This window comes from Ornithorhynchus anatinus, chromosome 9 (genome assembly GCF_004115215.2).
Source record: "Ornithorhynchus anatinus isolate Pmale09 chromosome 9, mOrnAna1.pri.v4, whole genome shotgun sequence".
NCBI classification, from domain to species: Eukaryota; Metazoa; Chordata; class Mammalia; order Monotremata; family Ornithorhynchidae; genus Ornithorhynchus; species Ornithorhynchus anatinus.
The window spans coordinates 58,071,702-58,096,529 of record NC_041736.1 but is presented as its reverse complement, the minus strand read 5'-3'; the positions used below and the strand labels follow the sequence as shown (position 1 = coordinate 58,096,529).

The following is a 24,828-nucleotide window of genomic DNA, read 5'->3' as shown; positions in this document are numbered from 1 at the left end:
TGTTGTTTTTTTTTGTTTTTTATACAAAAAGCGGTTCCCGTTCTCTGGCGACCAACGCCAAGATGTCTATTGACGTCGGTGGGCTCTCGGTTGGGGGGGGGGGGGGCGGGAGGGAGGGAGGGTCCGGGTCGGCGACTCGGACGGCGGGAGGGACGCGGACGGAAACCCGGGGCCGCCCGGCGGGCGTCAGGGGGCGGCGGGGTCCCCGGAAGCCCGCGGGGCCTCTCGAGCCGGGAGGGGAACCTCGGGAGCGGCGGGTTGGGAGGACTACGGCCTGAGGTTGGAACTGCACGTCCGGATGAAGGAACGACACAAAAAGAGCTTCCGTTCGGCGCCGGGATTTCCAAGTCTAAAAGTTTCAGAGGTGAAGTTTCTTTCGGGTTTCCTTTAGCCCCGCGAATAGGGTTTCTCGGTTTCTTCGTTGGACGGAGAACCTGGAAGAGAGTGTCGAGATTGCGGATGAAACACGGCCCCGAGGTCAGACCCGAGGCGAAAATACCAAGCCCGATCTTTCCGAATCGATACTGGGGAGGGGGCGGGGGAGAGGTCTCCACGGTGGGAAGGCACCCAGGCCTACTTCTCCTAGGCTCTAGACCGCAAGCTCGTCACGGGCGGGGAACGCGTCCGCCCGAGTCTGTCGTAGCGTGCTTTCCCCAAGCGCTCGGGACCGTGCTCTGCGGGTGGCGAGCGCACAGGGAAGACCGTCCATCGGATGACGAGGCCGACGGCCCTCGTCGCTCCGGGGAACCCCTGACCCGAGGACGCGAGACGGTCAAGGGCCCCGCTACCGGGTGAGATCAATCAGTGTGGCCCACCCGGACGGGCATTCCGAGCGGGTCAGCGGCAACCGGACGCTCAGAGGAACCGGCCGATAGCTGTGCTCCTGGCCGGCCCTATCTGTGTGGCCGGGCGTGGACCGGCTGACATCCCTAAACTTTCTCATCAGTCACCCCCTCTTGCCGATGAATTCTCCAAGCCCCGCCGGCGTTCACGGGTTCTCTGCCTGCCCAGAGTCCCTTGGGAACAAATCCCACCCCCGGCGCCTCTTCTTCCCGTCAGGGCCGGCCCAGAGTAACAAAGGCCACCCCGACCCTCTGGCATCCCCGTTCTCTGGCCGACCCTCGGGGGCGGGGGTCCTGAAACGTCGCGCGGCGACGGACGACACGATCCGCCGCCCACGCGGTCGTCGCCGCCACGTCGGGGCCACGGCTTCGGCCTCCCCCCCTCGAGCGTCTCCCGCTCCCTCCTGCCTCACCCGGCCACTTGGATCTGCACCCTCTATTCACCCCTCCCCTCAGCCCCACGGCACCTAAGCGCATATCCGTCATTTACGTATTTCCATTAACGTCCGTCTCTCCGTCTGCGCCGCGAGCTCGTCGAGGGCCGGCGACACGTCTACCAACCCTGTTGTGCTGGACTCTTCCGAGGGCTCGGTTCGGTGCTCCGCACACAGTGAGTGCTCAACAAATACCGCTCACTGGCCGCAAGCCCCTTGCGGTCAGGGAAACACGTCAACCAACTCCGTCGCACTGCGCTTTCCCAAGCGCTTAGTACAGTGCTCCGCACCCAGTAAGCGCTCAATAAACACGACTGACTGATTCCTTTATGTATATATCTATATACGCCTGTAATTGGTTCCCTCATCTGAAAATGGGGATTAAGACCGTGAGCCCCACGTGGGACGAGCCGATTCCCCCTATCTCCCCCAGCGCTTAGAACAGTGCCCTGCACATAGTAAGCGCTCAACAAATACCGACATCAGTATCGATATTATTAATGTCCGTCTCCCCCTCTAGACTGTGAGCTCGAATGCGTCTGATGTTATACTGGACTTCCCCAAGAGCCCAGTTCAGGGCTCTGCGCACAGTAATCGCTCAATAAATCCGATCGATGATGATAATTTCGGCGCTCCCCCGCACTAGAGAGGAGGGGGCCGGGGATACCGAGGGGAGTAACTGTGACTCCGTGGCTCTCCCGTGGAATCGGCGCCCCTGCGCTCCGGGGTCCGGCGCCGCGGCCGGCCGCCGGACTCCGCTTCCGGCCGCCCCAGCCAACGGCCCGCTTCCGTTCCCCCGGCGTCGGGCGTCCGGTCGGAGGACGGAAAGGGATCGAGCTAGGACCTAGAGCCGAAATCCTAACCCGACCCGAGACCTCTCCCGTCCGCCGCGAGGACCCGGCGTTTTCGGGGCGGCCGAGGATCTGCCGGGGCGGGGCGGTCTTACCCGTCTAGGCGTAATAGCAGGGGGACACGAGGAGGTCTGTGAGAACGAGCAGCTGGTCGTCGGTGAACTGCTGTTTGTGCTCCTGCCAGTTGTCGTGGTGCGTCCTTCGGAAGTTAGATAACGTCTTCTTTACGGTCATCTGTGGGGCGGGACACGGCGACGCGTTAGCGCGCCGGCTCGCGACGAGTCATCCGGGAAGGACCCGCTGCCAGAGCCGGAGGGGAACCCGGGGGCCTCTCCCTGCACGGGCCACTAGGCTGGAGGCCGGTGCCCGACGACTGCTTTCCGCCGGGCACGGAACGGATGGAATTGGAAGATTCGGTTTCTTTTTGTTTTTAACCGTCTGGAGTAAGCGCTCACTACGGGTCCGGCACCGTTCTAAGCGCCGGGGCAGATACACGGTAATCGGGTGGGGAAGCGACACGGCCCGGCGGGTCTGAGAGTCAGAAGGACCCGGGGTTCCGCCACCGGTCTGCCGTGCGACCTCGGGCGGGTCGGTTCTCTGGGCCTCGGTCACCTCATCTGTAAAATGGAGATTACGACTGTGAGCCCTGTGAGACGTGGACTGTGCCCAACCTGATCGGCTTCTATCTACCCCGGTGCTTAGAACGGTGCCCGGCACAGAGTGAGTGCTTAATACCAAAAAGAACCAAGTCAGGCACAGTCCCTGTCTCACACAGGGCTCAGAGTCTAAAAAGGAAGAGAAGAGGTAATGGATCCCCATTCTGGATGAGGAAACTGAGGCACAGAGAACTTGTAAACTTGCCCGGTGTGGGCAAGGAATACGTCGACCCACTCTGTTTTATTGTACCCTCCCAAGCGCTTAGTACAGTGCTCTGTGAACAGTAAGCGCTCAATGCAATCGGTGGAGTGGTCGCTACATGTCACACAGCACGCAAGCGGCAGAGCCGGGACGAGAACCCAAGTCCTCTGGCCCCCGGGTCCGTACTTCAGCCACTAGGCCCGCTGCTTCCCTCTCGATCAGCAGGCGCTCAGATGTCCGAGAACAACACGAGCGCCCACCCCCAATCAACGCTCTTCATTCCTCTTCTTGATAATAGGCTTTTACGCCTGGACGTGAAGTCTGTCGCAAGACCGCATCAAATACTGAGCTTTCGGTCACTCCCGACGGGTCCACAGAAGACCGGGCTTCACCGGAACGTCTGCCCCTCGTTTTTCCTCTGCAGATCAGATGCCCGTCTGCAGGTAGGAAGTCCTCAGAAGGAATTTCCCTGAGGGACAGTTTCTAGGTATCCCAGAGGACGCGCTCGCCGCGCGCTGCACGGGCCCAACGGGTGGCTCTGTACAGGCGGGGAGATTCTGACTGGGACTCGCCCGGATCTGTCTTTCCGGAAGGCCGCGTTAACCTGTGTGTCCCCTGAGCCCCCGATTCATTTCTGATCTCCCTCCGTACGGCCTCCAGATCCCGCTTTTGCCATTAGGTATTCCCAACCCCTCCGCACACGCGGACGGACATACGGACGCATCCGTTACACTCTAATTCCTCCTCCCGGCCTCGGTGAACCGGAGGGTCCGTCTCCCCTGTTACGGCGTCCTCTTCTCGAGGACCGGGGCCACGTCTACCGATTCTCTTGCTCTCTCCTCGGTGCCCAGTACGGGGCTTCGCACACGGGACGTGCTCAGTACCACTGCCCGATTGAGGCGATTTCCATTTCGGGGACCCCCTCCCTCGGGGCCGCGAAGGATGGATTCCCGGGGGAAATCCCCCCGGGATTCCCGATATGACCGAGCGCCAACCCCCGGGGGGCGACGGGAAGCGGGGTGTGGCTCCCGAGGCCGTCCGTCACGGCAAGTGCGGACGGAGGCCCCGAAGCCGACGACCCCGGGGGTGGGGCGAGGCGGGGGAGAGGCCCGATCTCCCCGACCTCGAGACCGGGCACCGCCCCGCCCCTCGAAGCGGCAGACGGACGGCGACGAGAGCGGCCCTCCGCCACGGGAGCCGGGCCGGGAGGACGGGGCGGTGGCCGGAGCCCATCTCTGCAACCAGCAGGAAGACGCTACTGGGAACCGGGCGAGGGCCTGGATTTTCTGTCCTTACAGCCCTCGAGGAGCCCGGGTCCCGAGACGGGGCTCTTTTTACCTCGATAGGCTGGGGGTCGTTGAGGTGGGCGCTGAGGTTCATCAGGAGCTGCGGCATCCAGGTGGGGACGTCGTAAGGGCTCGACAAGATACAGGCCCCGAGCCCGAGCACCCCGGCGTGACGCTTGACCAGCTCTGCGAAGACGAGACGCCGTCAGGCCGGGGCGAGACCCGGGGGGGGGGGGGGGGGGGGGGGCCGCTTAACCCGCTGGGGCGGTTTGGCGGCTACCGGCCACGCGACCCCGACCCGCATTCCAACTCGTCGTAAACTCAGCCCCGGGAGGCACAGACGGCAGCGGCTGACACGGGGGAGGGGGCGGGACGGCCGGGCGATGGTAGAGGAGGCGATCTAACGAATCGATCGTATTTACTGAGCGCTCTCTCTGTGCAGAGCAGTGTAGAGAAGCGGAGCGGCTTAGTGGAAGGAGCGCGGGCTTGGGAGTCAGAGGATGTGGGTTCTAATCCCGCCTCCACCACTTGCCTGCTGTGTGACCTCGGGTGAGACATTTCACTTCTCTGGGCCTCAGTTAACTATAAAATGGGGATTAAGACTGAGCCCCAAGGGGGGGGGGCAACCTGTTTACCTTGTATCTCCCCCGGGGTTTACAACAGTAAGCGCTTAATAAATACCATATTATTATTATTATTATTACAATTATTACTAAGAGCGTGGAAGTGTACAATATGAAAGAGCTGGCAGATACGATCCCTGCCCACAATGAGCTTAGAAATTTGAGGACGAGCTTATCCTCTACAGGGCAACAAAAGAAGTTTCATTTTTTCTACGCTTTGGCACGGTGCTCTGCACACAGTAAGCCCTCACAGAGTACTGCTGATTGCCTCTGGACTGTATACCTGTTGTGGGCAGGGAATGTGTCTACCGACCCTGTTGTACTGTACCCTCCCAAGCGCTCAATACAGTGCTCTGCACCTAGTAAGCGCTCAATAAATACCACTGATCGTTCGCTTGCTTTAACTCAGAAGGTCCCGGAGGGACCCCAAGATCAACTCCCCGCAATTCTTAGTATAATACGGAAGTAATCTAGAGCTGAAAAGGTAGGGCAACAGCCTCTCAGAGCCAGAAGGCTTGGCTGTGTCCACTCGGCTCTCCCTCCGAGTGGCTCTTCCCGACACGTCTTGGAGCAAACACTCCTGCGGAAATAGAGGTTCTCTCCCCGCATCTCCCGGGCCCTCCTCCGCCCAGCTTCCTCAGACGCAGGTTCCTCGCGTTCCAGTCTCCGGGCGGACCTGAGCGTGGAGCCGATCGGGCGTGGAGGAGGGTATTTATGAGAGGCCAGAAGTTCTGCTCTTCAAGCTCACCCTTGGCCCCCATTCAGCGGGTTCCCCCCTTCTAGAGTGCGAGCCCGTTGTTGGGTGCGGATTGTCTCTACCTGTTGCCAAATTGTACTTTCCAAGAGCTTAGTACGGTCCTCGGAACACAGAAGGCGCTCGAGAAATGAGATTAAATGAATTTGCGGGGTATAACGATGATGATTATGGTATTTGTTAAGCGCTTACTGTGTGCCAAGCACTGTTCTAAGCGTTGGGGTGGGCAGAAGGTAATCGGGTTGTCCCACGTGGGGCTCAGACACTTAATCCCCACTTCACAGATGAGGTAACTGAGGCACAGAGAAGTGAAATGACTTGCCCAAGGTCGCACAGCAGACAAGTGGCAGAGCTGGGATTCGAGCCTACGTCCTCTGGCTCCCAGGTCCGGGCTCTGGCCAGCAGGCCACGTTACTTCTCGAGGAGGAGGAGGAAGACATTAAACGGATAAGATTAGAGATAAGTACGTGAGTGCCGTCGTCACGGGCGGCGAATGTGTCTGTTCGCTGTCCTCCGTCCTTTCCCCAGCCCCGCGGAGAGTGCCGTGCGCACAGCACGCCCCTGATAAATGCGACTGACCGACCGAGTGAGAGACGTTAAAAACCACCCGACGAACCGGCCGGGTGCCGTTACCTGCCGACGGAATGGTATCTCCCACCGTGCCCGGGTCTCGCTTCCTCTTCTTTGGGAGTTTGGTCTTGCAGAGCTGCTCGAAGTGCGCCTGCATGGGACCGTCCATGCTGAGGAAGTTGCACTGCAGTAACCCGCTCAGGGTGGTCGCCGCCATCTCCCGCACCTGCCGACAGAGACGGGAGGAGGAGGAAGAGGAGCTGGTGACCGCCGCCGTCCCGCGGGCCGTCCCAGAGGCCCTGCCTCTCGCTAACTCTCTTCGGAAGCCCGAGCGTTTCAAACCCTCGGCCCAAACCGTTCATTCACTAGTTCAGTCGTACTTACCCATGACGATGCTGGTTAGTATTATTATGAGGGTATTTGTTAAGCGCTTACTGTGTGCCAAGCACTGTTCTAAGCACCGAGGCAGATACAAGTCAAGCAGGCTGTATTGATGTCGGTCTCCCCTTCTGCTCGTCGGGGGCAGGGAACGTGTCTGTTCATTGTGATGGTGTACTCTCCCAAGCGCTTAGTCCAATGCCCTGCACAGTAAGCGCTCAATAAATCCCACTGAATGAAGAACACGTGTACACGGGGCTGACGGTGTGATTTCGATGCACTTTCCACAGCCCCCCCAAACTGCCTCTGCTGCATCAATCGATGGAATTGAGCGCTTAGCATTATGCAGAGCACTGTTCTAAGCGCTTGGGAGGGTGCCATACAAGAGAAACCAGCAGGCACGTTCCCTGCCCGGAATGAGCAGAGGGCTGTATCCGACAGGAATGTGGAAAACCGGGTCCTCGAGACCCCAGGCTGGACCAACAATTCCCCCATTCGCATCGAACCCTACTTCATAGTAGCCTTTCCCTCAAATCGGCAGTCCCGTCCCAGCTACCTTGCTGTTCCTGTTTCTTATAACTGCCACAGGCCCCTCTGTTATTAAACTGCCCAACTCCACTTGAGATATGTTCATTTATCTCAGGGTGGGGGGCGTTGGGAGGATCGGTGCCCCGCGAGCCCCTCAGACGCCCTGAAACACGTCGGGCTTCTGCCGCCCGACCGCAAGATCCGAGGCGGGGGGCTCCCACTTGGGCTGTACGACGTTAACGGGATGGAAGAGTGTCCTCGCAGGCCCGAGGGGAGATCGTCACAAATCACCTCCTTGGAACGTGCTGTTCTAATGCTCCTCTCCTCAGAGGAGCTGTCATAATGAAGCCTGGTGCCAGCTCTCCCTTTGCATTTCAACAGCTCATTATGCAAATGGGTCGGCTTCATCAGTAGGAGCGGGAAACTGGACCTGCCTCTGTCGGCAGAGAGGCGGCGGTGGTTCAGTGGCTAGAGCCCGGGCCTGGGAGTCAGAAGGATGTGGGTTCTAATCCCGGCTCCCCGACCTGTCTGCTGTGTGACCCTGGGCAAGTCAGTTCACTTCTCTGGGCCTCGGTAACCTCATCTGGAAAATGGGCATTGAGAGTGTGGGCCCTACGTGGCATCCAACCTGATGCTCTTTTATCTCCCCCGGCGCTTAGAAGGGTGCTTGACTCAACAGTAAGTGCTTAACAGATACCATCATCATCATTAGGATCATTATTGCTATTATTCTCATTAGCCTGCGGTGCTCCCGCTCGGGGTCACGGGCCACATCGGCGGCAGGCACGGCTCCGGAGCGGGACTGCGTGCCCATCACCGCCCGGGCACAGGCGAGGCCCCAAATCACCCCCCGCCCCGGCCCACGATGGTACCATTCACTGGCCGGCCTGTCTAGGTCTTCCCCTGCAGCGAGGGACACCTAGAAACAGGACTTATCCAATCAGGCGTCGCTCCGGCGCTCTTCGCACTCAGGACTGGCCTGGCACTTCCCTTACGCTGGGACGCCGATGAGCTCCGGCACCCCCGGCCAGCGTTTCAGATCTCTGCAACCAGCCACCCCCGCCCCAAAGAACTCGGGATGGACCCTTCTGCCCGGTTCCTACTTCCTTTATTCTTATTTTTTACCTCGAGCTGTTCGTCTTCCAGAAGGTTTATAACCAGCCACCGGATGTTTCTGACGGCTTCTTCGTTGTTGAGGAAGATGAAGAGATTGTAGAATACCATGGTCTGGAGGTAGGTGAGCACCGTGTAGCGAGCGTGCCAGGAACCGCTCCTCGCTGTCTGTGTGAAGGAAGGGGAAGGAGGCGGCGTTTCGGGGAGAGGCGGAGGCGGGAGGGCGGGATCCCGCCCGGCTCTGCCACATCCGGCGGGGGCAGGACGGGAGAGGAGACGAGGAGGGGCTTCTCCTCGGCCCGTGGTCCCCCGCCGCACATCCGCCGCCCTCGGGTCCCTCGGGGCGCCCCCGTCCCCCGTCGTGGAACGGGGAGAGGGGCGTCGACAACACGGCAGGGGCCGAGGGGCTCTGGGCAACGGACGATGGAGGAATTGGGGTTTTTCCTTCTTCGCGTCGCGTCTCCCGATTCTCCGGGAGGCACGGCTGTGGAGAGGAGGGAGGGGACCCGAGCGGAGTCAAATGGAACACAGCGCTTCCCGGATCTAAACGAGGTCCAAACGCTGGAAGCGGGGTGGCCTAGTGGAAAGAGCAGGGGCCCGGGGAGGCAGATGACGTGCGTTCCCAACCCGCTTCCAAACAGATGACACCGATTCTTGAGGGCGGGGAGGGGAAAGGAGGGGAGAATCAAAGTGAGCAGGACCCCCTCCGATCCCCCCCAATAAAATAAGCCAGAAAATCTGCCCATTTTACTTCTGTTTCTTGTCCACTGTGACCTAGGTCAGCGACAGAAACGGGAAAGAACGCAGGCCCGTTTCTCCGGGCATCCGGATCATTGCCGACCACACGAGCGGCCGGCCTCAAGGCGAAAACACGAGCCTCCGTCCTGACCCCCATGGAGAAATTGCCTCGGAGCAGGAAACGGGCTAGGACCCCAGCTCTCACGGGGTCTGGGACCAGCCACCACTTACTTGTTTAAGCACCTGAAGCACCAGAGGCACTTGCTGAGGACACAGCAAACCCTGAGACATGAGGGACAGGCACACCTTCGCATCTCTTTTAAGTTCATCGTAGCTGTTGTCATTCTCAACCGGGGCGATCTAAGAAGCAAACACGAGCCACAGCGGAGGCTGAGGAATATTCTCGCCGAAGGGGGCCCCAGTGTACTCTCGCCCATTTCCCTCGAAACAAACCTTGCCGATCGGGGGTGTTTATCGGGCGCTTACTACGGGCAGAGCGCCGTGCTAAGCGCTTGGGAGAGGACGACAGAGCCGAACGAGCAGGCACGTTCCCCGCCTTCGTGTGGTAACGCAAGCTAAGGCCGTCAGCTGGAGATGGGGGCCGCTATCAGAACCGCACTGGCGTCGGGTCTGCTATAAGCACGAGAAGGACCCAGGAGAGCTCGCCCGTCCTTCCGGGCTGCCCGAGCAAACTGCCGTTCCACCCCGTGGAAGGAAAACGCTCCGAGGCACTTTAGGACTCCGCGTTTCTCAGTCAGGTAAAGGAACGGCCCGGTATAATGGATACAGCCCAGGCCTGGGAGTCAGAAGGACCTGGGTTCTAATCCCTGATCCTGCCACGTCTGCTCTGTGACGGTGGACAAGTCACTTGACTTCTGTGGGCCTCTGCTGCCTCGTCTGTAAAATGGGGATCAAGACTACGAGACGGGCTGTGTCCGACCTGATTAACTTGTATCTACCGCGGAGCTCAGAAGAGTGCCTGGCACACAGTAAGCCCTAAACAGGAACCAAAATTATGATTAAAGAAGAAATCCTGTGTGCCTCCATCATGGCAATCCAACAACGGCCCTGGGAAGTCAGAGACCCGGGCCCTAATCCCGGCTCCACCTCTCGTCTGCTGTGTGACGGTGGGCAAGTCGCTTCACTTCTCTGGGCCACAGTTCCCTCATCTGGGATGGGGACCGGGTCCAACCCGATTTGCCCGGATCTATCCCAGAGGTTGGTTCGGTGCCTGCCACGAAGTATCCGCTCAACAACCTACCCTGAACACTTAACACGCAAGAGCTGCGGGTGGGGATATAAGCATATGTCAGCGTGTTCATTTACACATATATGCCTATCCTCATCCCATTCCAATCAGCCCCCAGTATCGCGTAATGCCTTCTCCCGCCGCCTCCATCTGTATCTAATTTGTGTGTGCTCGGATATCTCCGACGTTGAGGGCGACGTCGTGGGAGGTTTCAGCCGGCTTCCAAGCCCCGGGGCCGGCGCGTTGGAGGACAGACCTGTCGTTAGCCATCGCCTCCGACTGGAGAGCCACCGCTGACGGTCGTCCTCCGAATTTAACCTTTCTTACCCTCAGCGTTCCGGCTCGGTCCTCCCTGTCGTATTTTACCCACCACTTCCTTTCCCAGATCGGGAGAAGAGCGCCACAGCCCGCCTGAGTTAGGGCGGCCAAGCCCCACGTGGCAGTCGGGGACCCCCTCCCACCCTCCCCGGCGCCCGTTCCGACCCTGTCGCCCCCCGGCTCTCCCGGCCCCTTACCTTGAAAAACAGAGGGAGAAGCTGGAGCTGTTCTGCGACGGCCGTGGAGAAGGACCGTCCCGCGCTGGCCATCAGCCACTTCAGGACTGTTGGGAAATGCGACAGGACGGACACTCTGAGAGACGCGGCCGGAGAGCCCGCCCCCCACCGAAGGCCCCCTCCCCGCCTAGCCCCTCCCCACGAGGACCTCTTCCAGGCAGGAGCCCTTTGCGAAGCACATTCACGAAATGGCGTGGAAATCGGAGGAAAGCCTCTCCCGTTTTCCCCAGGCCCGCCTGTCTCCCCAGCCAAGTCAAAACTACCTGTTGCCGAAATGTACTTTCCCAGCGCTTAGTACAGTGCTCTGCACACGGTAAGCATTCAATAAATACAATTGAATGAATGAATAAAAATGCCCATCTGTGATAAAATTAAGCCGGAGCCCGCGGGGGGTCATTGGCTGCACCTATTCTTTAACATCTACGGGCAGTTCTGCTGGAAGGCGGGCTTCCGGGATACCATCCGGGTGAGAACCCCACGGTGGGACAATTGGGGCACCGTCTTCCTAAGATATCAGTCCGATCCGGGTAAGACAGAGCCTACAGTTTGGCAGCGAGGAGGAGCTGGGTAGGAAGACGTGGTCGTGCGCCCACGTGCGGAGTGCTCTGCGCACAGTTAGCACCCACTAATAAACGCCATCGTCTGACTGGAGTTGGTGGAGGAGCTGAGCTGCTACGCTTCCCAGCTTCTGCCTCGGTCTCCCTGGGTCGTACGGTGCTTTAAGCTTTTGCCAATTTATAGTATTATATTGGTAAAGTTGCCATAGGGGCGGGAGGGGGAGCGTTCCGCTACCGGCGGATAGGGCGGGAGGGGGAGCGTTCCGCTACCGGCGGATACGATGATGATATAAGAATTTGTATGAGGAACATCAGTTAATTGGGATCTTCGAAGCACCTACCCCAATAATCCCTATCGAATCCCTGTCCCCACAACGCGATCTCCCCTCTAACCCGAGATGCTTCCGTGTCACGACAAGAATAGCTGCGTTTGGGACTGCAGGCTCCTAACTTCAAAATCTCTCCCGCGCCGCTAAACGAAATCGACATCCTCTACTTCCCGACCTGACCCGGTTCGTCGCCTTCCCTGCGTCGGTGGGCATCTGCCTTCTACAGACTCACTGAATACTCGACTTCGGAGGGGCCGCGAGAGATTCATCTCCGGCCAGGTGAACGACAAGCTATCCCAGGGCCAGACGGGTGACTGACGTCCAAACCCGAAGGCACCTGAAACGTTAACGCCTTTCCGCCGGGATCGAACGACTCGAGGCCAAAGCGCCCCGTTCATCCGACGGACTTTACCCCCCGACAAAACCGAGCGACTCACTCGTTTTCAAGAGCTTGATGCCCTGAGTTCTTTCGTCTTGTTCCCCGACTCCGTTCTCTTCCATGACGTGGTTCTGAATTTCCTCGTCGATCTCCAGGAGAGGTTTTAATCTCGCCAAGACTCGGGCGGTGAACTCGGAGACCCGGGGGGACTTGGTGGGCGCCGTGTTGGGCAAGGAAACGTCAATCATGAATATGTAGGTCAGCACGCTGGAAAGAAAGCAGCCAAGAGCGGAAGAAAGGATATCAGAAGGCACCGATTCTCCGGCCACCTTCGAGAGACGTCGCGACCCGGGGATGGGAAGTCTCTGAATCTCCATCTTCCCGACGCGGAAGTAACTAGGGCATCATCTGCTCTAACCAAGATGTCTTTTTAATAATAATAATGATAATAAATGTATTTGTTAAGCGCTTATTATGTTTCAGGCGCTGTAATAATAATAATAATGATTCTGCTTGTTAAGCACTTACTATGTGCCAAGCACCGCTCTAAATCCTGGGGTAAACACAAGGCAGTCAGATTGGACGCAGTCCCCGTTCCACATGGGGCTCACGCTCTTAATCCCCATTTTACAGATGAGGTAACTGAGGTCCAGAGAAGTGAAGTGACTTCGTCCAAGCTCACACAGCAGACGTGTGGCAGAGCCAGAATTAGAACCTATGACCTTCTGACCTCCAGGCCCATGTTTTAGCCACTAAGCCATGCTGCTTTTCCAATAATAATTATGATATTTAAGTGCTTACTATGCTGGGCGCTGTACTAAGCGCTGGGGTGGATATGAGCAAATTAGGTTGGACACAGTCCTTGGTCCTCATGGGTTTTGATCTTACGACTCCATGTTCTTTCCTCCACACGGTAAGCCCCTCACGGGCAGGGACCCTGTGTACCACCGCCGTTGAACTGTACTCTCCCAAGCATTTAGTACAGTGCTCGGTACCCAATAAGCGCTCAATGGATACCACTGATTGACTGATTTCGGCAGCACCAGCTGGGGAACAGACAGACCGACCGAAGAGACGCCCTCTCCCACTGACGGGGGAGAATTCAACCGGGAGAGGATTTACGTAAGGTTGATTATCTCTGAGAGGAAGAGCGTTGCCATCGGGTTTCCATTAAGCCTAGCAGTAACGACCCCAACACTTCCTCCTGGGTTTTCAAAAGAAACGAGTGAGGAACTGCCCTCAGAAAGGCAGGTGAATGAAACAAGCCACCCACGTGGGATGGTTTTTGTTTGTTTTTTAAAGCAGGAGGCATCAACAGGCCCCTAAAAGGTACGAGCTTCTTCTTCTGCCTCCCGACCCCTGGGTGGGGAGAGACGCTCACCTCCCTATCCTTTCTCGCACGTTTTTGTAGACCTGGGTGAGTTTAGGTTCCAGGTACTTCAGTAATCTGTGCAGCAGCTCCGGGACCCTCCACTCTTGCTGGGCGAGACCACCTTGGAGCACGTAGAGTCGGCTGAAAAATAAAGCGTGCGCAGGACAGACGTGGACGAGTGAGTGAACCAACGAACGGAACAACCACCGCTCCTCATAAAGCAACCCGTCATAGATGTTCCCTTTTAGTTCCTTAACCAGAAAAACACAGACATTAAAGCAGGTTCCACTGGGAATAGTCAGAGTGGAAATCCAGTTTCTTTCTTCTTTTCCCCCTAACTCCAGCTGCCTACATTTGGCCTTTTTGGGACTCCATAGCATCTCCACCACAGGGTTGGGCTAACAGATACTGGAAAGGTCTAAATGGAATTAATTGGTGGTCGGCTCAGAGGAGAAGGTTTGAGAAACAGCGTTTTGGGAATGTCTGGGGATTTCCACTAATGCTCTCCCCGCTCCCCATTCCTTGGGAATGTCTGTCGATTTCCATCACTCACGCCGTCCTCCACACTCCGTTCCTTGGGAACGTCTGTGGATTTCCATTACTCACACGCTCCCCATCCCTCGCTCCTTGGGAACGTCTGTGGATTTCCTTCGCTTATATGTTCTCCTCGTTCCCGATCTTCACAGATCATGGAGAATCGGCTTTTACTCGGGCTTCGGTCGAGACTCTGTACATCGCTCTCAGCTCCAGATGGACTCGGTCCATGTCCCTCAAGGGGCTCACGGTCCTAATCCCCATTTTACACATGAGGTCACTGAGGCACAGAGAAGTGAAGTGACCCGCCTAAGGCCAAACAGCAGACAAGATTCGGAACCGTGTCCTCTGACTCCCAGGCCGGTGCTTTATCCATTAGGCCGGCTATTTCTCAATCCTGATTACAGCAGGCTTTCTAAACCAGTGAACTGACTGCCCCATCCTTGCCTCACCATTAAGTCAGACACGAAAGAGCATTTCCAATTTGCTCTGGAACAGTCCTGCTTACCAGGCGTCTACAAAGGACCCTCCTTCGCCACTCAAGGGAGACTCCAACAGTAATTCAAACAGCCAGTGAAGTTTCCGAGGATCTCTGCTTTCCTGGATTGAGAAGACGGTTGTCAGTAGAAACTCAGGCCCCAGATGGCCTGGGGGTAGCTCTCTGGGGTGAGTCAGACCTTTATTCACTCATTCAAGCGTATTTATCGAGTGCTGTGTGCAGAACACTTTACTTTGTGCTTGGGAGATTACAATACGGCAACAGACACGTTCCCTGCTCACAACGAGCTCACAGTCCTCGGGGAAGCAACCTAGAGTGGAACCTGAGGCATCTGAGTGCATGGTCTGCCCACGACTTAACTGTGGATCGCCATCCCTGCTCAAGGGCAGGTGCGGAACTCAGAGTGACAGACGATGCTCGCTTAAACTGCTCTCTGGTGTCTGGATGCCGCCCAGCACAGAGCTGGTGAAGCTTCTAGAATAAGCCCACTTCCATCCCGATTCCGTAACCCCAATCCAAAGCGCAGAAACCCACCCCCAAGGTGGTGTCCAGAATTAATTAGCAGTTCTCAACTAAGCGTCTGGGTGCGGAGGACTGTACTAAGCGCCTGGGAGAGAGCCACAGAGTTAGACGATACCAAGCCCACCTTTGAGGAATTAACGATCTGCCCACCTGTCAATTTCCATAACAATTATACGAGGCTGAACTAGAGCTCAGTCGACTGGACCGTCGTCGCAACGGGCGGGGAAGCAAGTTCCACGATAAGCCGCCCGACACCCGCCCTAGGAAATATTGGAAAACCCAGACCGACTCCCATCATCCCACTACATCTGGTAGTTTTTTTAACATCTTTATTCGGTCAGAGGTATTTACTGAGCTCTGACTACGTGCAGACCACCGTACTGGACACTTGGAAGAATACAACACAACAGAGTGGGTAAATACGTTCGCTGCCTGCAGCGACCTTACAGTCTAGAGAGCTCACTGTGGGGGTAGAACATTTCTATCAACTCCTTTATACTACACTCTCCCAAGCGCTTACTTTGCACACTGTAAGCGCTCCACAAATATGATTGATTGACTGAGATTTAAAGCAACTCTAATAATATCAGGACTTTCAAGGTATCAAAAATAGTTTTCTCAAAACCAAAATATTTCAGAAACTGCTTTTTAACATGGTGGTCGGAAAAGGCTCCGTATTGCACGAAACTCAAAATCATTTGGGAAACTTGAAAATTGGAGGTGAAACTTCTCCCCCTCTAGACCGTGAGCTCATTGTGGGCTGGAATACATCTGCCTGCTGTTATACTCTCCCAAACGCTTAGTACAGTGCTTTGCACACAGTATACGCTCAATAAGCACAACTGAATGAACGAAGGAATGAAACGTAACCGAGTTTTCCATTTCCTACCAAGGAGACTTGTTTGGGCCGTATTTAAATCTCTCAGGTGAGGCTTTAAAAAAAATTACATCGCTGCATGTTTAGGAGATTTGTCTGACGCCAAGTAAATAGTCTCCCCCTGTCAAACCAGTCTCGGTGCTGACGGTTCAGAGCTCTCGTGGGGCCCGCTTTCTCCGAAGGAGACGGGGAAACGTTTCCGCGTCCGGCAGCCGTGACCTCGGAGGAGAAACCCAGGGAAGTTAACCGGGAGGACTCACGCAGGAAGTCGCAATGCACGTTCCCCAGTCGTTGTAGGTTTCCACCGTGATGTTGTTCAATGCCGTTCGAAGCAGCGGACAAAGAAGTTTCCAAAGTCGCTCCACCTAGTCGACGAAAACACAGGGGGTCAAACTGAAGCAACCGCTTGTCCTCTGCCCTCGCTACAGTTAAGCCACCTCATAACCCCTCCCCACCTCCACCGATGGTGCGGCCTTCCTTCGTCTGCCGAGCTCCTTAGATTAACACGCTGTTAATCGGGTGAACGAACTGCCTGGTTTTTTGACTATGGGAACTTAAAACTTGGCTGACTTGGGACTGAACCTCCTGTCGCCAAATAGCCTCATGCGAGAAGGCAGAACCTGGGCCCATTATTTCACGCCAATTCTCGGGAACCCATCGAGTGCCTCCAATCGTGGCCCTGGGTAGCCGTAGAAGGATCAGACGGGGCGGCGGGGAAAGGACCGACGTTCAACAGCTTCTCCGTGCGGCGGGAAGGACATTTCCTCCACCTGCGGGGTTGGCGCTTTGGGGCGTTGGAGCAGGCGGAGCCCGCGGGGCCCGGGCTCACCTTTTCAAACGTCCAGTGCTTGGAGCCTCGGATCAGGCCGGCTATGATTTCGGCTACGCACCGCTGGGTGCTCTCGTGCCAGTCTGCCACCAGGCGTTCTAAGTGGGGCTTCAGAACGGGCAAGAAGGCATCGTCGAAGTTCCGGAACACACCCTGCTCACCGGGAGAGAGAGCCCCCCGTCACGCCCAGCGGATTCATGAGGAATGTGAGACTCCAGACTGACTGTCAGCTCACTGGGGGCAGGGACACCGTCCACCAGCTCTGTTGTACGGTACTCTCTCAAGCGATGAGCACAGTGCTCTGCACGTAGCAAGCGCTCAATAGCTACCACCGATTGACTCAATGGAGAGCATTCTGAGGGCACTATCAGAGAAGCGGCGTGGCTTAGTGGAAAGAGCCCGGGCTTGGGAGTCAGAGGTCATGGGTTCTAATCCTGCCTCCGCCACCTGCCTGCTGGGTGACCTTGGGTAAGTCACTTAACTTCCATGTGCCTCAGTTACCTCATCTGTAAAAATGGGGATGAAGACTGTGAGCCCCAGGTGGGACAACCTGATTACCTTGTATCTACCCCAGCACTCAGAACAGTGTTTGGCACATAGGTGCTTAACAAATACCATCATTATTATTATTATTATCTTGGCAGCTGGGCGTCCTATTGACACGGTGGGGAGGGGGGAAATGCTAAAGAACCTTAGATTGAGCTTGTTGTGCCAGGGACACTGTCTACCAACTCTGTTGTACCGTACTATCTCAAAAACTTTAGTACAGTGCCCTGCCCGTAATAAAAATAATAGTAGCAGTAATAATTGTGGTATTTATTAAGCACTTATGTGCCGAGCACTGTTCTAAGCACTGGGGGAGTTACAAGGTAATCAGATTGTCCACACCCACCCACCCCCGGAGATAAACGATTCTGTCCATCTCACCACCGACGCCTGGCCCACATCCTGCCTCTGGCCTGGAGCACCCTTCCTCCTCGTAGCCGACAATGACTCTCCTCTGCTTCAAAGTCTTATCTGAAAGCCCATCTCCTCCAGAGAGCCTCCTTTACTAAACCTTCCTTTCCTCTTCTCCCACTCCCTTCTGCGTTGCTCTGACTCATTCCCTTCATTCACGCGCCCCTCCCAGCCCCACAGCACTTATGTCCGTATCTGTATTTCCGTTCATGTCTGTCTCCCCTTCTAGAACGTAAGCTCGTTGTGAGTAGGAAATGTGTCCATTCGTTATTATAGTGTACTCTCCCGAGCGCTCAGTACAGCGCTCTGCACACGATAAGCACTCAACAGATACAGTTGGATACAATACGATTGAGTGAATTCTAGATACCTTGAAGAGGCAAAATCGGCGAGGGTTAAATTTGTCCTTTCCTTTTCGGTCTTCTAGAGATAGAAATTTTATTAGCTGCTCAACGAATTTAGCATCCGAAAAATGGTCAAATATAATCTGTTCTGCCTGCAGATGGGGTTTGGGGTCGGGGAGAGAGAAAAGAAAGCAAAATACAGGTTTTTAAAAAGTGCACCGTGAAAGCCCGTCACTGGACAGGGACTGTCTCTATCTGTTGCCGAATTGTACGTTCCAAGCGCTTAGTACAGTGCTCTGCACATAGTAAGCGCTCAATAAATACCACTGAATGAATGAACCACTCTAACCATTCTAAATTCCCCTTCGGTGCCTGCTGACATCAGTGACTAGTGACCACCTGGTAGTCTTCCCAAAGCTGGGGACTTTCAGATTCTCAGAGTCACGTTGCTTACTTCTTCAGGAAGAGCACTGACATACCAGCATAATGGGCAGAAATCTAGGTCTCCCTCGCACCTTCAAGTTGACATGGTTTGGGTCTCAATCCTACTCACCTAATCGGGGGTTACCTCAAGTCGGGAGGGTGGGCTACCCCCCTCCAGACTGTGAGTTCGTTGTGGGCAGGGAATGTCATTGTTTATTGTTGTATTGTGCTTTCCCAAGTGCTTAGTACAGTGCTCTGCACACAGTAGGCGCTCAATAACTACAGTTGATTGGTCTAACTCAGTACGACTGAATGAATGAATGAATGAATGAATGAAAAAGAAAAGAAACCCATTCCGCCACCTAGCGGACCGTTTCGGGAACAAACATCCCAACCATTATCTTTAGTCACGATCCCAAAATTAAGGAAAAATATCAAGTCTGATGCACCACTGCCCATGATTTAATTTTCCTGGCGCCTTAACACGTGGCCCCCACCAAGGGGCTGGCTTAAGTTTGTTACGGGCAAGGAACTCATCTGCTAATTCTCTCGTCCTGAAGTCTGCCAAGTGCTTGGGACAGTGCTCTGCACACAGTAAGCGCACAATAAATGCCACTGGTTGACTGATCGCAGACTTGTCTCTGTCTCGGTAAAGCGCGCCTGTGCAGTCAGTCTACGTGCCAATCGACCGCCTTGGCGAACGACTGGATTTTCTCCGACTCCCAACTCAATTCTTCCTCTGCGCGAGGCCCGCCATGTCCGAGAGGGGAGGATGTGTGATTGTCCCAACCCTCCAGATTAGAATGGGTCGGGTTTCGTTAGTGACGAGAGGAGGAAAGGGGGCATGGGTTTTAGTGGGGCTGGAGGCTAGGAGAGGACAGGGTTCAAAGAGTACGCAGGCTGAAAAGTCACCGTATTGCATCTTTCCAGCCCAGCCTGGAGATTCGGGTCCGGTCAGAGGTCTGGGACGAGTGAAGGTGGGAGTCCCGTGCAAAAATCTGTGGGGGGGTGTCCTCCCCCTCCCGTACCTCCCCGACCACCGCCCGCCACGGAGCGGCACCTACAACAGAAGTCCGCGTCTTGCCCAACAGGCACCGAGCGACCGATATCTGTCACGGCCAGCCCGGGGCCCAAACGGGCCACTACCGCCCATACAGGATGAGCCCCTCGGCGAGTGAGAAAGAGTGACGAGTGGGGCGTGTGACGGGAAACCGTGCGCCGTGACAGACCGTCGCTTACCTCAGACAACTCCTCTCTGCTTCTGCCGAGCTTGGGCTGCTCTTCGGCTGCTGCGTACACCACCATGTTTCTGGACGTCAGAAGAGTTCAGATTAACGACCCGCGTCCCAACGCCGAACGCGTTACCGGTGGTTTATTTAAAGGTTTAGAAATACCCACTCGGTTGTTTCTGAGGAAAAAGGGGTCGAAGGGGGGTCGGAGACGGCACCGATATCGGTCTGAAGGGGTGAGGGCCCGGTAATCCTCACCACTGGACAGGTTGGACTAAGCTCATCCTCTTGACCGAAAGCTCGTTACGGTCAGGGAATGTGTCTGTTTATTGTTGCACTGTTCTCTCCCAGGTGCTTTGCACACAGTAGGCCCCCAGTAAATACGAATGACTACAGGGCAGGAGGATGGTCTAGTAGCCCCCCCCCCCAGAATGCTAAGAAACGCTCTGTCGGGGAGCGCTATTTCTAGATGTCAGGAAGTTGCTGCCACGGGTAACGCAACTCCATTTGGGTACGTAGAACCGGGTGACAGGGCCTGCCCCCCGGGATCAGGCACGTGATGCTCTCTGCTCCCCTGCCTTGTGGCCTTTTACAGTCGGCCCGCGGGGAGTTCGCTAGCCAGGTCAAGCGGCCGGCCGGCCCGCACCCCCTCGACGCCTGAAGACTCACTGCGGCCAGGTGTAGTAGCCCCAGTGGGTCTTCTCCACGAAGCAACTGGCCTCCCAGGCTGTTTTGGTCGTCGGCAGGTTTTCGCTGTCGTAATGAAGCCACTGGTTATCGGGCCTTTCGCCGGCCACGATGCCGGGAGGCTGAGGAGATCCACCTGCCGGAGACAAGGATCGGGAAACGGAGCTCGAGGCCGGCGCTCCCCATTCATCTTCGGCACCACAAACCTTCACGGCCAACCTGACGCTCCCGTGGGCAGGGGCCGTGTTGCTTCTTTGCTTTATCCTTCCAAAGCGCTCTCAGCACTGCGCACTGTGCCCAGTGGGCTTTCAATAAATGTGATTCTAGGCAACCCACTAGATACTTGCTACCAGTCAGGGGAGGATTCACAAGTTGTTTCTTTCCCAGAGGTTTAATTAAAAAAAAAAAAAAAAAAGCCCTGGGACAGGAGGCCAGCCTCCTCAGGTGGAGGGTACATCTGGGGCCCAGTACCGGGAAGGGGAAAAGAAAGGCTGCAGAAGCACAAGATGGCTTAGCCCACACCCACTCCCCACCCCTCAAAAATACACCTGACCCCTGAGAGCTCAAAATCCCCAAATCGTGCCCTTTGCTTTGACTCGCAACATCACACCAAGCCCTTCCTTAACAACTGTTGAACCCGGGACACACGGTTGCCTTCCAAATACGATCAGCCAAAACCCTGGATGGCTGGTGAATTTCTTGGTGAAATGACTCCCCCTCCTAATAATGTTATTAATAATAACAATAAGTATTTATTAAGCACTTACTCTGTGCCAAGCACTGTACTCATCACTGGGGCAGATACAAGAAAATCAGTTTGGACACAGTCTCTGACCCACATGGGACTCTCAGAAGGATTTAACCTCCATTTTACAGGTGAGGAAACGGAAGCACAGAAGTGAAGTGACTTGCCCAAGGTCACCGAGCCGGGATTAGAACCCAGGTCCTCTGACTCCCAGGCCCGGCTTCTACCCACTGGGCCACGCTGCTTCCCTCAGATCTGCCGGACCACCTTTCTCCGGGCTTTCAGGGCCCTATTGAGATCACACCTCCTCCAAGAGGCCTTCCCAGAATAGGCCCTCATCTCTTCCGTTCTCCCTCCCTTCTGCGTTGCCTATGCACTTAGACCCCGCACCCCTTAAGAATCGCATTTCCAGCCTACCCCCACAGCACGAAAGTACATATCCCCATACGCTCCCATTTCTCCCATTTCTCCCATCAGGAATTGATTTTTAAAGTCCATCCCTCCCTCTAGACTGTGCGATCCCTGTGGGCGGGGAACGTGTCTGCCAACCCCACTGCATTATTCTCTTCCCAGCGCTCAGTACGGTGCTCGGCGCACAGTAAGCGCTCAATAGATACCATCGATCGAGCGACTGAATTGAGTTGTTCCGTCGGTGACCCGGTTCTTCACAGACAACTATTTTTCTCAGATCTCTGAAAAGCGGCAGTTGGTTGAGATGTGGGCAGAAGTTATAATTTCTTTGTGGGATCGTTCTACCCACCCTCGACCCCGCAGCCCTTCACGGAGTCTATAAATTATATGTCGTCAATTATTCGTTTATATGTCATCTGTCCCCTCTAGACCGTAAGCTCGCTGTCTGCAGGGAATGCGTCTACCAGCTCAGTTGTCCTGTACTCTCCCGAGTGCTAACTACAGTGCTCCGCACTCACTGAGCACTCACTAAATACCATTCATTGATTGAGTGGTTCGCTTACAAATTTAAGCACTCGAACTGGGGGGCGAGATGGGGGAGTGCGGACATATGGTGAAAACCTCAATGAACATCTGAAAATCCTTCGGGAGCACCTACTGATTTCATAGGGAGAGATGGACACCTTTTTGTGAGCTCTCTTCAACTGCTTGAGAATGCCAGCGACAGCTGAAATGGCCATCTAGAAAAGAAACCGTCCGTTACCTTCGACGACAACGAAGAGCCTGTGATGAGCATCGCTTTTGGCCTCGTGCGTCATCTCCACGAGGCCCGTGGGCAAACCCCTCCCAACCTCGGGGGTGAGAAAAGGAAGACGTGGGGCTGCGGGTAAGCGCTTACACGGTGCCACCCACCGTACTCAGTACCGGAGTAGGTGACTGTGGTATTTGTTAAGCGCTTACTACGTGCGAAGCGCTGGGGTGGATTCAAGCAAATCGGGTCGGACGCGGTCCCTGTCCCACGTGGGGCTCACGGTCCTAATCCCCATTTTGCAGATGAGGGATCTGAGGCACAGAGAAGTGAATCGACTTGCCCAAGGTCACACAGGAGACAGAAGGCAAAGCCGGGACTGGAACCTGGGTCCTTTTGACCCACAGGCCCGTACTCTAACCGCTAAACCACACTGCTTCTAGAAACGAGACAATCAGGTTGGACACAGGCGAGAGAGAAAGGGTATCGAATCCGGAGGCATTGAGGCGTTAGATGACCGGCCCGAGGTCGCACCGCGGAACCACGATTAGAACCCAGGTCCTCTTGACTCCTGGGCCCATGTACTTTCTCAGGGTGCCTACCCAGCCCTCTCTGGGGGTCAGATCGCAGGCTTCCGGTTTGGAGACCTTCTAGGGCTCTGGGTGGGTGGCTGATCGGCGACGTGCCCTGGGTTTTGCATATCGAACAGTGCAGCACCCAGGCCCAGCTTCATTAGAAAGGGAGGAAAGAAAGCAAGGGAGAGGGAGAAGGTCGGGTGGAAAAGGCAGGAAGAAAGGGAGCACTCTAGGTCAAAGTGATAAAAAATTCCATGTCTGCCTCGCCCATTCGTGTCAGCTCCTTAACGGGCACGGGATGGTGCCTTTTGCTTTCCCAAGCAGTTAGTCCAGGGTCAACCCCAGTTGACGCTCGATGACTACCTTTACAATTACTCCTAAATGGGATTAACCGAATCTAGAGCGATTGAGGCCCCACGTCACCTGTAACATGCCCTCCTGGCAACTGAGAAGCAGGGTGGCCTAGTGGATACAGCCCGGGCCTAGGAGTCGGAAGGACCCGGCTTCCGATCCCGGTTCCGCTACTCGTCCGCGGGGTGACCTCGGAAAAGTCACTTCACGTCTCTGGGCCTCAGTTACCCCTTCTGGAAAATGCGGATTAAGACTGTAAGCCCCACGTGGGACATGGACCGAGTCCAATCTGATTAAATCGTGTCTACCCCAGTGCTTAGTATAGTGCCTGGATCAGAGTAAGCGCTTAACAAATACCCTGAGGAAAAAACAAGTCTGAGCTGTCAATGACGAGACAACTCAAATGGTCCCTGCCAGGGAGAGCCACTGAACTGGAAGCCACATGGTGACTGGCAAAAGGCAAAGGCACGGGCTGTTTCCCTGGGCAAACCTCTCCACAGCCTTTAGGTCAAGACATAAGCCCTCCGAGCCACCCCAGAGAGCAGCTACCTTTCGGACCACGAGGGCATCGTGGTTGAGATTCTGCACGAAGAACCGGATGGCGCGAAGAGGCAGCACCCGGTCGTCTCTCAGGAGCAAAGAGAGGAAGCCAATGCCTATGTGCTCAAATTTCCAGGGCCTTTAGAAACAAAAGCAAAACGAGACGTCGCTCACGTCCAGAACAGTTCCAAAATGGTCACGCGCTGTACAGGTCGGTTCGCCGAAACCTCCCTCAGCCCCGGCACCGCCTCCAAACACCTAACGGGCCAATTCCGCCCCAAGTGAGTGGTGTTCCAAACCCGTGTGACCCAGACTTCAGGCCCAAGATTCTCCCTTCATGCTCCCCCAAACACGTCCCGTTCCCCGATCCCTTCCGAGCACTCCGGGAATCCCTTCCCCCGGCAATACCGGGGGGCTCCAAACAAGCCCCCTCCAGGGGCATTTCATTTCACTCCCAGGGGGCATAAAAGCGCTCTGATCCACAACCCTCCAACTGCCAGCTATGACCGGGGTTGCCAGCTGGGGTTGTGTCCTTTGACGTCGGAAGAGAGCCATCGGGCCACTCCTGAGCCACTGGAAATTTGGGGTTTTCATGAGCTTCATTTTGTGGAGTACTTGAGCCACGCACTTGAGTCACCCGACACAGGCCCCGAGGGGGACTGAGATTTCCAGCACAGAACACTTACAGATTTCTTTGATCCACGCAGTCCAAGAGAGTGTAGACCAAGTTTTCATAGTTCCTATAAAAGAAAGCACGTGGCCTTAGTTCTTCATGAAAAGTGCCAACACAAGCTTCAGATAAATAAAATGACCCTGGAGGCTACTGGAGAGTCACTGGGCCTGGGGACCCGACTTAGGGCAACCTAACACCGGTCTAAAAACATTCCAAAGGATCTGCACGTTCCACAACGGCCTCGATCCGTACAAAGACTTCACGCGGCGACTTCTGAGTCAGACAGGGCTAACCAGGGCGGCCGAGCGTCGGGTTGAGCCGGTGCAGGAAGAATTACCGCATCCAAAACTCAGCGACTGGCCCAGGGGTTACTCTGGGCTGGAAGCTCCTTATGGACAGAGAATGTGTCTGCTACTTCTGTTTTGTACTCTGCTAAGCGCTTAGTACAGTGCCCTTGCACACAGCAATC

At 55.8% G+C, this 24,828-nt stretch overlaps 1 protein-coding gene across 4 annotated transcripts in view; it reads right to left on the bottom strand.

The window, feature by feature from the left end:
- Positions 1 to 289: 289 nt before the first annotated feature.
- The window catches only part of PSME4 (proteasome activator subunit 4), a 96,323-nt gene continuing 71,784 nt past the window's right edge, over positions 290 to 24,828 (bottom strand). For all 4 annotated transcript variants that reach the window (XM_029071624.2, XM_039913146.1, XM_039913144.1 and 1 more), the window contains 18 exons: positions 24,373 to 24,426; positions 23,696 to 23,825; positions 22,131 to 22,212; positions 20,299 to 20,452; positions 19,640 to 19,709; positions 18,004 to 18,129; positions 16,677 to 16,829; positions 16,108 to 16,212; positions 14,458 to 14,549; positions 13,425 to 13,556; positions 12,102 to 12,310; positions 10,740 to 10,825; positions 9,207 to 9,335; positions 8,250 to 8,405; positions 6,282 to 6,444; positions 4,324 to 4,457; positions 2,223 to 2,361; positions 290 to 434 (listed from right to left, as the gene is read on the bottom strand). In XM_029071624.2, the coding sequence (XP_028927457.1) occupies positions 2,227 to 2,361; positions 4,324 to 4,457; positions 6,282 to 6,444; positions 8,250 to 8,405; positions 9,207 to 9,335; positions 10,740 to 10,825; positions 12,102 to 12,310; positions 13,425 to 13,556; positions 14,458 to 14,549; positions 16,108 to 16,212; positions 16,677 to 16,829; positions 18,004 to 18,129; positions 19,640 to 19,709; positions 20,299 to 20,452; positions 22,131 to 22,212; positions 23,696 to 23,825; positions 24,373 to 24,426 (2,110 nt within the window). In that variant the 3' untranslated portion in view covers positions 290 to 434; positions 2,223 to 2,226. The remainder of the gene's footprint in view (positions 435 to 2,222; positions 2,362 to 4,323; positions 4,458 to 6,281; positions 6,445 to 8,249; positions 8,406 to 9,206; positions 9,336 to 10,739; positions 10,826 to 12,101; positions 12,311 to 13,424; positions 13,557 to 14,457; positions 14,550 to 16,107; positions 16,213 to 16,676; positions 16,830 to 18,003; positions 18,130 to 19,639; positions 19,710 to 20,298; positions 20,453 to 22,130; positions 22,213 to 23,695; positions 23,826 to 24,372; positions 24,427 to 24,828) is intronic.